Source organism: Charadrius vociferus, unplaced genomic scaffold, assembly GCF_000708025.1.
Source record: "Charadrius vociferus isolate BGI_N301 unplaced genomic scaffold, ASM70802v2 scaffold61, whole genome shotgun sequence".
NCBI lineage: Eukaryota > Metazoa > Chordata > Aves > Charadriiformes > Charadriidae > Charadrius > Charadrius vociferus.
Window position 1 is genome coordinate 4,313,355 of NW_009646945.1, and position 12,686 is coordinate 4,326,040.

Consider the following 12,686-nt stretch of genomic DNA (forward strand, 5'->3'; position numbering starts at 1 on the left):
ATGGCCCTTGTTGATTTTTTTGTGGTTTTTTTTTTTTTTTTTTTTTTTACCCCTCCTTTCGTTTCCTTATTGCCGTTGCATTGCTTGGTGCTGTTTAGAGTTTTATTCCTGATAAATTCAGCTTGTTTAAGTAAAAATTTTTTGTCTCGGCGTGAACTGGTTCTTGAAGTCCAAACAGTTGATCTGTATGGCTGTATTCTTTGCAGAAATACTTTGCTTTAGGTATTAGTTCCATTTGTTATCCTGTGATTGAATGTTACAGAAATGTTTTTGTTCTTTCTTTATTAAGATCATTTTGAGGTGACACTGAATTTGGTTTATATTTTCTTCTAGAGGAAGGGAGCCTGCTGCAGTAACTCCTCAGTTCTTGTCTTGTTGAAATAATAGTGCTAGTTACTGTCAGCTTTTCCTAAATATGTGTATAGAGAGTGTAAGAGCTGTAAATTGATGTGTTAATGGGTTTAATAGTTTAAAAATAGTACACTCAAGATTTATATGGAGTTTAATTTCTGTCTTGATTATTTTATCTGTAGATTCTTTTTGTAATGAGTCAGCCTTGCCAATTCTGCTTCTCACAACTTTACTCTGGATTAAAACTCTAAACATGTGAGTTTGTTAATTAGTATGGAAGAATCTCAGGAATTGTATACTCCCACTTCAGGCTAAAACTGAGCATTGATGGTCTTTTTTCCTGAGCAAAGTGGTTTCTCTTACTACTTAATTTTTTTTTTTTTTTTTCCTTAGCAGGCCTCCCCCACCCCCAACAGAAGATTAGCACTCTGACTAATCAGGTCACTTCTCATACGGGTAGCCAAGTTAATTAGGCTATTGTAATTCCAGGTTTGTTCTTGAACCAGTGATGTATGTGTACATACACACATTATGTATGTGTGTATATAGATAATTCCCCCACCTCACGCCCCCATCTTTCTGTTGCAACATGTTAAATTATTTTAAAATTATAAAGTTAAAAGCTCCCTACTCTTGAACTTCCTTACTCTGTTATGTGAAATTGTTGCTTGGGTACAAAGTGATCATTATAGTAAATCCCACTTGCCAGCATGTATTCAGAGTACCAAAGGAACACGCTCAAGTGTGGTATTCAAATAGAAGTTGATGCTAACTTTAGAAATAAAAATCTGAAGCTGTGAACCGGTACTTTGCTAATAAGACACAATTAAGACAAAGCTGCTTAGTTAATGAGTGAGTGTGGGAAGTTCTTAAAGATACAAGATTGATTGGATGGTTTATGTAGTATTGAACTGTATGAGCTCATATATATATTTATTGAAATGTTCCACATCAGTAATTTTTATCCCACTCTACTCTTGGCCTCATTCTTGAAATTCAGAGTTTTTCTAGTTATGGGACTTCATGCCTCCAATGTCTTTAATGACAATTTTATTTTAACTTTCCCCCTCCTGCAAATAATAAGGAATAAATAGGATTAGTGAAATTAATTTCTTTTTTTAGTAATTTCTTGCTTATGCAATGTGAATATTGATCGGTTTTCTTGCACTTTCTTTACGGTAGTGTCTTAGCTCACTGTAGTGAGCCACTTAGAACTTGGAAGGATAAAATAATTATTAGATATTTATTTCGGAAACGTGTAGTAGCCCATCTACTTCCATAGTAATCGATTGCCAAACAAATTATGAAAATACTAAGGAATGTTTAGAAAGTACATCCTACTTCAAATAGTTTACCACACTAAAGTTTATATTGTATGTTAAGACAGTTCCTTCTACTGTGTTGACTATAGTTTGATGCATCTCCTTAAGTGGATGAAATTACTGTTATGTGGGGGTCTTTTGTTAAACAGTAAGAAATATGTGGCCTGCTCCTCAGTTTCCACTGGACTTCGACTGTTGATGCAGTGACACTTCGTCTTTTCACCTTTCTCTGCCTCTCCCAACCCCCCCAGATATATTTGACTCAACGCTACAACCTGTTTGGAAGTTTGGATTTGAGTGGGGCAGCTGTGCATGTATTTGTGAACTTCACTGGGTTGTAGAAGGTCTGAAGATGGGAGTTTTTCACAGGGCTTAAAAACTACAAATCCTAAAAATGCTACATTTTGGGTGGGGAAAAATTGTGGCAGTTTCGGACTGGTGTTGCTGAAGAGCTTGTATTATCGTGGTCTTGGGCAACAACAGCGTGGATGCTCACTGCGCCTTGCGGTTGACTTATTTTAAAACTGTGAAGTAACTTAATCTCATTGTGCGCAATCACAGGCTCTTAAATACAATGAAAATATTTGACATTTAGTAGCCATGGGGATTAAAGCAGTAGTAGCATGATGTCACCGTTAGCTCAGTCTGGATATTCAGAGTGCCAGCCTTCCCACTGGAACAACCCTGTGGTTTTTTTTTTTGGTTTTTTTTTTTAGAATTCTTTCAATAATGAGCATTGTTTGGTAGAAATCAGCTGTGCAGAAATTAATGGCTGAGAAAGCTGTTTTTATTGCTCTTAGTCTGTCGTGAGAACATCAAGTTCCCGGCTTTCACGCACAAACAGGATTTCAGTTCATAAGACTGACTGTGGTTCTCCCTCCCCGCCTGCTGTGGAGTTCAGTTTTATGCAGTCTGCATTACAATAAACTCTAAGCTACAGGTATTTTCTCCTAAACTTGTAAGATTAGAAGCGAGAATAACTTTAATAATACCTTTGTGTAGGTGATTTTTTGGGGTGATTGAGGTGATAGTATTCAGCCCTAGCCCAACCTTCAGTGTGTTTTCAGTATCCTGAATACAAATGTATGAGATGCAGAGGAATGCTTATATTATGAGATTCTTTGGTTACGTTGTTCTTTGAAGATTATCCTCCTTTCCAGTAACGAAGTGCAGGTTCTGCAGCTGTACAGTCTCCAGCTCATAGACTTGCTGGCTGTGGAAATACTGGAATATGCGGAGTCTCCAAAGTACTGCATAAAAGAAGGAATTTTTTAGCAGCTGAAGTATTATATGCAGTGGAGGATAGAGAGGTGACAGTGTGAGCAAAATAATTTGCTAATGAAGATGTAAGCAAGTGATCTGGTCAAGAGGAAAGATCAGGACTGGGTAAGGAGTATTCTTGACATTTTATGCAAAGAAATTCCAACTGTTGGGTGCAACTCTGGTGCATAAGGCATTGTAAGAATCAGATGATAGTTTATGGACTTTAACTGTAGGAAGGCTGGAGGTAATTGAGGAAGTAGGGATTGAGAGGAAACAAGCTCCAACTTAACGAGATTTAAATCTGTGATGGAGATGGTGACTGCAGGTAGAATTGGAATTGAATGAAATGGTTCAGGAGCGTACAGCTAGGCATAAGAATCACTGACACAGTGGTGGTGCCTGAAGCCATGAGAATCAACGCAATTCAATACAATTTTAGGAAAATGGTGTCAGGTGTGATGTCCTGATCCCACCAGGAAGGGCAGAAAATACTCCTCAGAGAGGCTAGAGATGGGGGGAAAAGGAAAATTTTGAGAGGAGAATTCTGTAGCAGATGGACAGTAATTCAAAGAAGTAGATGGGAGAGGCCAGCAGTATGCAATAGAGCCCCAAGTAATTGTTCTGAAGACAAAAATTTACATGTTTAGGCATGCCTAAAAAGGAAAGAGAAGTTGAAACAAAAATGGAAGACATTAAAAGCGGCCTTGAAAAGGAGCTTAGGGCAGTGTTTGCAGGTAAAATCTACGAACAAGTTTTGAGAGAGAACACGTAGAGACAGGGGAAGAGTTGGGAAGTTCAGAGATCGTGTCAAGAATGATTAGGTGTTATCTTTATGAGGATGATACTTTGGAGTAAAATCGTTACAGACAGAAATTAAAATCTGCTTTCAGCAATGCTAATGCATAACTTATGTGAAAGAACTTTGGTTTTGATGAGTGTTACCTCCTTTTCTATCATAGAAGACATAGAATATAATTAAGAGTAAAATACATGCACTGTCTTAGTGTTACTTTTTATGCTCATTAAAAGATACTTTTAGTAGCAGGCTGGTTTTAAGCATTATAAATATAGACAGTGACCTATTTGTAAAGATTGTTCTGTCTTTCATCCTCTTTAGTAATTGACTATTGCATAAACTGTGAAGCACTGAGGGGGATTATCACTAGGATGGCTGTTTCTCTTTGATTAATTCTGAGTAGTAAAGGTCTTGCAAAAAGATCTTTTTTGTCTTACCTCTGAAATTTCTGTGGGATTGCTGTAACTTTCTTTTTAATTGAGGAAACAAATTATTTTGTGTTTCTGTAGAAGATGTGAGAGCGCGTCTTCTGGAGATGTTGGCATTCTTGACTTTGTCACTTGGTTGAAAGACTGGTGGCAAATCATTAGTGCTACGCTGCCTTGTTGGTCAAGCATTAAACCTCTAAAATAAATGGCTGTTGCTGGTTTTGTGAGGCCCAGAATTAATTTGCTTCTATTATAAGAAATTTCATGCTATTTTTTGTTTCATTCATTTGCCCAAGGAATAAATAGTTTGACAGTATGAAGGAAGGACATTATAAACAAGACATTTTTTTCTTACTGAAACTGAGCATGTTTGCAGATTCATGGTGGCATGTATAATGTAATACTTTGAATTATATTTTAAGTACCATCTTTTTAATCTCTTAACTCCTTAAAATCAGCACTTATTATTCTAATGATGTTAAATGCTGAAATATGCCCATTATAATGAGGTGAAGAATAACTTTCAATGACATGGAACTAAAAGCTTTATAATTTAAGGAATTTTGTAAAACATTAAAACATTTTTTTTGGTAGTTCCAGTAACTTCTGCTAGAACTTTGTAACCAGCTTGAAACATTTCCTAAGTTGTATCAGTAACTCTGAATGTTGTCTGTCCAGAACCTTTAAGGAACACTTTTCCTGGCTTTTTCTTTTTTTTTAATCAGTGACAACAGATCTGGATATTTTCACTTTGCAGTGGTTCTGTTTGTGATCAGCTCTGTCTTAGTACTTTTAATAAGTAACATCTGTGTAAGTCAGCTAGCAGGTGGCTATGCCTCTTGGTCCAAATGAGTAACTCTGGATTTAGGTGCCCTGGAAGGAGAAGGTGCTGTGTCCCACTAACACTACCTGCAGCCTCTGTGCTCCTGTGAACTTCCCTGCTGCAAATCATATTGACCTTCTTTTTAAAAAAACAAAACAAACACCCAAGTATTATCTATGTGAGGCGACTGTGGAAAAAATCATAACCTGGGAGACAAGTAGGCTTGTTCTAATATTGGTGTCTGAATGCGCAGCTCAGTAAGCTACAGATCTGCTTGGTACGTGTGGTTTCCTGTTGTGCTTTCAGAATTGAAATGGAGATCTAGAGCACTGTTAAAATTCTGCAAGTGCCGAACAGTCTTCTGAATTTCCACTTCTATTTATCTTAATTTCACGCAGAAAATGATAAAGTGGAACTTCCAAGGCATCGACTTGTATTCATAGACCTGTGCCTTTAATCCTCGTAGAACTACTTACTAGCTCAAATGAAGCTCCAGGTGCAGTGCTTAAAGAATAACAGTCATAATATGGAATTAGGTTTTCTGCTTTTCTTCGAGAAAAGTGTAATTTCTAGTGTGCAATGTGAGTTTAGCTGCCTGCTGTCCCACCTCCCTTTTCTTTTGAGGTACTGCAAAATACCACCCTGGGCGGGAGTGACAGCAGAATCTCTATGGAAGGCGAAGTAAATGCTTAGACAGAAAAGCCGTGCTAGGAAGAGGAGCGGGTGTTTTGTCTGACTGCTGCCTGGGCTGCAAGTGGCTGGAGATACCAGGGACGTGCTTGTTCTTCGTTGGCAGTGCTTCTGTTGGTTTTAAGTCGGGAACCTCCAGACACAGAACAAACTCAAATTGCTTTGTAATAAACAAACCCCCCTTTGAGAATATTTGATCATATCTTGTTCTTGCACATAACTGAATATAAGCAATTGCATTTGGAGTGTCTTTAGCTAGTTACTATCTAGGCCGTTGTTTAATATTGCAGTGCTTGCCTATGGAACAAATGTGTTGTTATTTTGTAGAATTCTAAAGAAAGTATCATTTGTTTCACAGCAGTGTGACAAAATGGTACGGAACGTATGACTCGGTAGAATAAAATGCAGAACACTTTTTTCCTTTTTTTTAGGCAGCTCTCTCTGGAATAGTAGACATTTGTGCTTTAAAAAAAGGAAAGTAAAATCTATGCGTATCTAGTACCCAAACAGCTGATACTCTCTGACGTGCCTTGCCAGATATGATTGATTTAAAAACGATAGAGATAAACGGGTTTTTGGCCTTACATGGGATTTGTTCTGATGCTAAAGGACAATATTTTTGAACAAAACAATCTTTCAAGACAGTAAGACTTGGAGATTTTCAAGGACTGTTGTGATGGTGAGTAATGCGGCAACATAGTATTGGATTACATTTATCGATTTTGAATTTAGTCTGTCTTAATATGCCTTTTGAGTTAGTTCTTGGGAAAGATGTAACTTTTTAGTAGATTGTTTTGTGAAAGTGCTAGGTTAATGCAGAGAAGCAATCAAAAAAGTGTACAGAATGTCAGTAGTAGGAAAAGGAGCAAAACAAAAATGCAGAACTCCAAATTCCATGGTATTTCTGTATTTTAAACAGTGTGCAGTTGCCAGCCTCTCTCATTTTGAAAAGTACATAATAGTGTTGAAAAAAGCATAGAAGAGGTGAAAAGTATGAGCAGAGACGTGAGATAGTTCATGTGTGAAGGCTTTGCAAAAACCTTGCATGCCAATGGGTGCACATGTAGTACTGCATGCAGAGGACTCCTGATTTTAAGTCAGTATTTTAGTTATTGATGCTGAAATGGCCAAGAGATTGTTGAGAAGTAAAGCAACCTTAATTTTGGTTTTTTTTTTCTTTTTCTTTTCAACATTTTTATCTGCTTGTCCTGTCTCTTTTGTGTTTTTTTTTTTTTTTTTGTAAACTACTTTTACAGAGACTTAGAGCTTGTGTCCAGTGTACGCTCTGAAGACTGGTATAGTTGCTTGGAGTCTATATTTCAATTAATTCTAGTTCTCTGTCTGATAAAACAGTTTTGTAAATGAAAGCTGAAAGTTGAGGAGCTGTCTGAATCGACCGAGAATATTGCTTATGTTGGGTTTTGATGTTACGTTATCTGGCTTCAACTTCTGCTTGTAATCAAATTCATGATTAGAACTTACTGGCTCCTATCTTAAATCTGAAATTACATATTACATTTTGAATTTAATTAACATAGTTTTAATTGTTCCCTTTTTAAATGGTTTGCCTGGGGCTGCTGGATGATTTTCTTATCATCCAGTTAATCAGAACACAGGGAAGCTACTTAATTTAAACACAGTGATGAAGAGCAGAGTTTTACCTATGTTTTTGGGTGGTGACTAGCATACGCAGTTGCCAACTTTTTCTTGGTTTTGTGGATTATCGAATCACTTTGCTGCTCTAGTCACCACCTGGCTCCACAAATATTTATTGCCAGTACAGCACTGAGATGCAGTGGTGCTGGCTTAAGTGGTGTTGTCATCATGTACGTCAATAGCCCTTACATACTTATTTATTGCAACTTAAATAGTCCTAAATAGTCTAGTGTGAAGTCTGCTAATCTGATGGATTGGAGGACACACCTGCCTTTTTAGTGTCATTGATGTGATGGGAGTCCTGCAACAAATGTGATAATGTAAAGAAATACTCTTAATAAAATATTATGTCTGATAAACACAAAAATACTGTTAACAAACTTTCTGGACTCTCAACTGGTTGTTCAAGGTATCTAATAGTGTTGTATACGCATTTCTTTTCTAGAGAGCTTGATGGATTGCCAGGATGTTGTTTAGAAATGATTCGTGCTAAACCAGAAGCTTTATATACTGTCTTGCACCTAACCATTGTTTGTTCTTTAAGTATTTAGAAGAAGCTTTATCCTGTGGTAAAGTGTGGTAACACTAAATATGAGGTTCTTGAGTGACTTTGATTTGACTGCTTTTCCTGTTGAAACTGAATAAAGGTGCTTTCCCCCCTGCCAATGATCTATCAACATACTTGGCACTGTCCATGTTAATTCCTGGTTATCTACATCCGTTTCAAAGAGCTAATAGTGGCTGTCATGCATAGCTGCGTTGTGCTTTAGACACAGGGGGACTGTATATGTGTGTATGCATATTCATATATTTTTTCTTTATATAATTATATAGAGAAAGGTATAAAAAATCAGGGGCCACTGTTCTGTTTCTTGATAACACTTTGATCTTGATTTGCACCTCAGATAGTGCAACTACCAACTTTAAACTCCTTCACAAAAACTTCATGACATGTACTCATCGGTATTGTCTTTTTTTTCTAATCCTCCAAATTTGTTCTGGCTACGACTTTGTCATGATCCTCCCTCCCAGGTGCTGCACTCTAACTTTTAATGACATCTTCATGCTACCCTGAGGCCCGGTACTTTTCATGCCATAACCGATGTTACTCCTTCCTACTCAGGCCCACAAGCTATGCCAGAGGACTTCATCGTTTCCTCCCAGGCGTGCTTTTCACAGCCAGGCTCTGTGGCTGCCTTGCTTTAGGGGGATAGCTGGAGCCTGAGGTCCCCGGGGAAGAGGCAGTGTGGCCCTGCCAGTGGCCCAGCTGTCACCCAGTGTGGTCCTTTGACCCTTTGCTCATCGTTCGCTCACTCGCTGAGCTCAGCCTCTCAAGCGCCCTTGTGCCGTGGCAGATCCTAATCGGTCATCCACTGCCGCCTTCGCAGTAACAAGCTACAGCCTTCAGCTTTACTTGCTTTCCTTCCTCTTGCTTTTTTCAGTTTGAAGGTTACATTCTTCATGTGACTGCCTGAGAGGACTTTTAGATTGAGGGAAGTAAAACTTTAGAGATTTTTTTTTTTCTTGTTATTCTTCCATGTTCTTCTCACAAGGAGAGACCTGTCTCAGTTCCTTCTCTTCCCAAGTTTGAGAGCTCTTGTTCCTATAGCAGGATGTCGGTTGTGATGCACCAAGATGTAAACTTACCTTTAAGTTTGTCTACTTTTCAGTTAACTGTATATATATATAAAAAAAAAACAACCCAACCCTGTATTGCATCCCTTTTTTGCTTTTTCCTAGTTCATAATTTGCTACTGTAACCATCAGTTGAGCAAAACCTGGATTTGTGCTTTTGTGCTTGTGATCTCTCTCTTTTTTTTTTTTTTTTTTTTTAATTCGAAAACCAGAAAAAACAAATCTCAAGTGCTTTGCTAAAATCTAGCCCTCAACTCTTATTCTTCTTTTCTTGCTTGGTGAAGCTCTAAAGCCTCAGCAGATTTTGTTCAAACTTATGGTGTGATGATACTCCATACAGCATTTATGAGGGCTGTAAGACAGTGTACTACCTACCTGCTGCATGTGTTTGGCATACTGTTTATTAAAACAAAGACAACATTGTGGGGTAAGAAGATGTTACACTGACAATTTCTTTCTTTGCAGTTGGTTTCTGAGAAAAGTTTTTTTGACTGGAGCTTAAAGGGATGTATTTAAATACTGCATCCATAGGTGGTCTCCGGAATTCCATAAGCTTATCCTGCTCTTATGTCATCTTCTCCTGTTAACCTCCTTACTGTCTGTCCAGAAACTGCTACTACTTTGCTTCACTACGTATTATGTTGCAAACTGTGATTTGAGGGCCGAGGATCAGGCTTCTGTGTTGTCCTCGGTATGGTTGGATCTGGGCTTGAGTGCAGCCTCAGAATTGTTGTAAAGTCAATACAATATCACAAATACGACATTTTTTTTTATATCTTCTTAACTGCCATCTGAAAAGAAAAATGCTGGTTTAGTATCTGATTTTATTGAAGTAAAGTGGTGTTTGTAGTCTTTATTTTAACATCTGTTTTAATGTTGAAACACAAAACTAAGTGACAAAAGTATTTACTCTGGATACTGAATTGCAGAAATAGCTGTTCTTAAAAATGAAAGAAATTCTTGCTAGTGTAAGGAAAATAAAGGGGAAGAAAGAGTGCAGAAATGCATGGCTGATTTTCATGCTTTCTGCCCTGAAACTGGATGCCAACAAACTGTCTGCAAGTACAGAGAACCAGACTAGGAAATACAGTCAAAGGATAAATATGTATATTTTTAGTTGTTGTAAGGGGGGAAAAAAGAGATGCAACCTAGTTGAGATTCCTATAAGAATTTTATTGCTTTGCTTATTTCTGCTGTAGGCAGTGCATATAGCCTGTTGCTGAGTATTTCTGGGATTTTGGGATAGTCTTTAACAGTACAATTGTGTACTTGCCTTTAGCATTTAAAAATGACTCAAAAGTAGTCTTAAAAAAATCTAACTTAAGTTATGAACTGGTTGTATTTCTAAAAATATTCATCCTAGTATTTGGTACAGTTTTGCAAAATGGAATCACAATGTTAAAATTAGAGAATGTAGCCCTACTCTAGCTCAGTTAAAAATTGAGAATTAAAAAAATATCTTGGAAGCACCATGGCATAATTACTTACAGGCATTTTTGTGTGGTCTTAAACAGCTACTAAAGGAAATATTCCTACTTTGCTCAGATTTTTAAATAATTCGTATGAATGTGCCAACTACTAACACTTTGTTCATCCTATTATGTCTTTTAATGCAGCCTTCTAAACTGAAGTCTTGACTTAAACTATTGTGTGTGTATGTCTTGCCTGGCATGAGACTTGGCTTCTACTTTGTCCTTCATTACCAGAAGAAAATGTTATGCATGATGTAACAGTAGATGTTTTTTGTCTTAAGTCACTAAAATACACGAGCTTGAACATGAGTTCAAGCAGTCCTAACAAAACTTAAAAGTTTTGATTGTGTGCTGGAGCTCGTGTATTGTGGAGGCAGCGTTATCTGAATTTAGAAAGACTTGTGACATTTTGTCTTAATTCTTCATATCTTCTTCCCCCTATGTGGGATTTTTATGGTTTATTTGGAAACTTTAACATGCAAAACAAACAGCTGAGTAGGTATGTATACTGGAGGTGACAATACATAAACAGCCAGCTTCTGGTCCTGTTCAGAGCCTGACTTGCAATGGGAATTTAATTTTAAAATGCTTTTCCAGTGGAGCTGTGAACTTCATTTCTGAAAGTGCTAAAATCAGAAGTATTTTTCCTGGCCAGAGGGGCTTTAAGCTCAAAACACATCTAAAGTATTGGATAAACAATAAATAGATTTGTTTTAATGCCAAACATTTTTCCTTCTTTTGTTTTTTGCCTTAAGGTTTGTTTGCTTCATGCAGGCTGGGGAATGTCCCTTTCCACAGTGCTGGGAGACAGTAAGGATGTCAAAGAAATGCAGTAGCCTAAAATACCAAAGGCTCCTTTAGACATTAAATTGCAGTCTCTGCTCTTAAGTTGTTCTATAGTAACTTTATCTTGCACGTTCTACAAAATCTCGCTGTCTGTCACGGAACCCACTAATTATATTCAGTGTTACACAGTAAATGTGAAAGAGTACTGGATCTGAATGCAGATTTAGTAAAGGATGATCCAGTACAGCGACTGGTGGCTTTTAAAGACAGGAGAGTCTAATCTGTTTACTGTTGGTTGAAACCTGAAAATGCGCTTTGATGTTAAAATAATGAAATTTTAGGTAATCTATTTTAGTAATGACCCAAATGAATAGGTGGGAACTTAACATCTTATTTTAATTTAACCGTTTAAAAGATTAATTGTTAGTTTAAATTATGTTTACCTACATGAAAAATGATGAATACTGTGTGAAAATGGCTTTTTGTATAATCTATAAATGTCAATGATGCTTGAGGGAAGGTTTATGTGGAAGAAGCCGCCTGTGGAAACAAGCTATCAAAACCATATCAAACAGCTGCTTGTTCCAAATCCTTTTCCACTTGGGGGATCTTTTCATATTAATTTATGCTAAGCATCTCAATAAAGGCATGCTTTATAACAAGACTGACTTTTTTTTAAATGGATATTTATAACTTCTTGATGCTATTAGATCTGTGTTGTTACAGTATGCCAGTATGGCCAAAAGCTCTGTACTGCCTTGGCGAAAGGTGGCATAAAACTTCAGTGTCTGCTCAATATAGATGGTTCTGTATGCTAAAATGTAAAGTATGCATGTGTGTTCTTAGCAGAGTTTAGTAGTTAACATCTTTCTGTAACTCTTGTCCTGCACTTCTCTGGGAGGAACGTTGACTGCAAGGCTCATCATACCTTAAGGCTTCGTTGTAGGTTTTATGATTGCTGGACTGTCCATGCTGGATCATTTGCCCATCCTCTAATCCTCCATTTCAGTGGCATTCCAGAAGGCACAGCTATTAATACTTCCAGTAACTGTTACTTAGAAGATACAGCTAATCACTCTATATACTCAACTGCTGCTCTTGTGAAGACAAAAGCATTTGGAGCGTAAATGTAGCCTAAACCCTATTCAGGTATTTGAAGTTTTCCAATAAGCTTTATGTTTTTAATATAGCAGTTGTCCTAGATGTGACTGAACAGCAGTCTTAAGTCACCAAGCCAAATAAGGTCTGTATGTTGAGAGCAGTGTGGCGGAAGGCAGCTGGCTGCTCTGCTGGCAGCACCGGCGCTGTACAGACCCTCGTGGGACCTGGAACCCGGAGCTCCTACAATGCCTGCGGTTGCCTGTGATTCACCTTTTTAGAGGAGCTCAATGGAAATGTTGCTAGAAAACAGCATAGAAATTGATGACAAAGTATTCTTGTATATGGTAATTTTAAATACACTTG

The 12,686-nt window shown here is 37.5% G+C and overlaps 1 protein-coding gene across 1 annotated transcript in view; it reads left to right on the forward strand.

Annotated features, from left to right (window-relative positions):
• The window catches only part of ARHGAP12 (Rho GTPase activating protein 12), a 74,597-nt gene that overhangs the window by 652 nt on the left and 61,259 nt on the right, over positions 1-12,686 (forward strand). Inside the window, exons 2-4 of the mRNA XM_009895108.1 lie at positions 2,841-2,862; positions 3,698-3,740; positions 5,695-5,706. Of these exons, the coding sequence (XP_009893410.1) occupies positions 2,841-2,862; positions 3,698-3,740; positions 5,695-5,706 (77 nt within the window). The remainder of the gene's footprint in view (positions 1-2,840; positions 2,863-3,697; positions 3,741-5,694; positions 5,707-12,686) is intronic.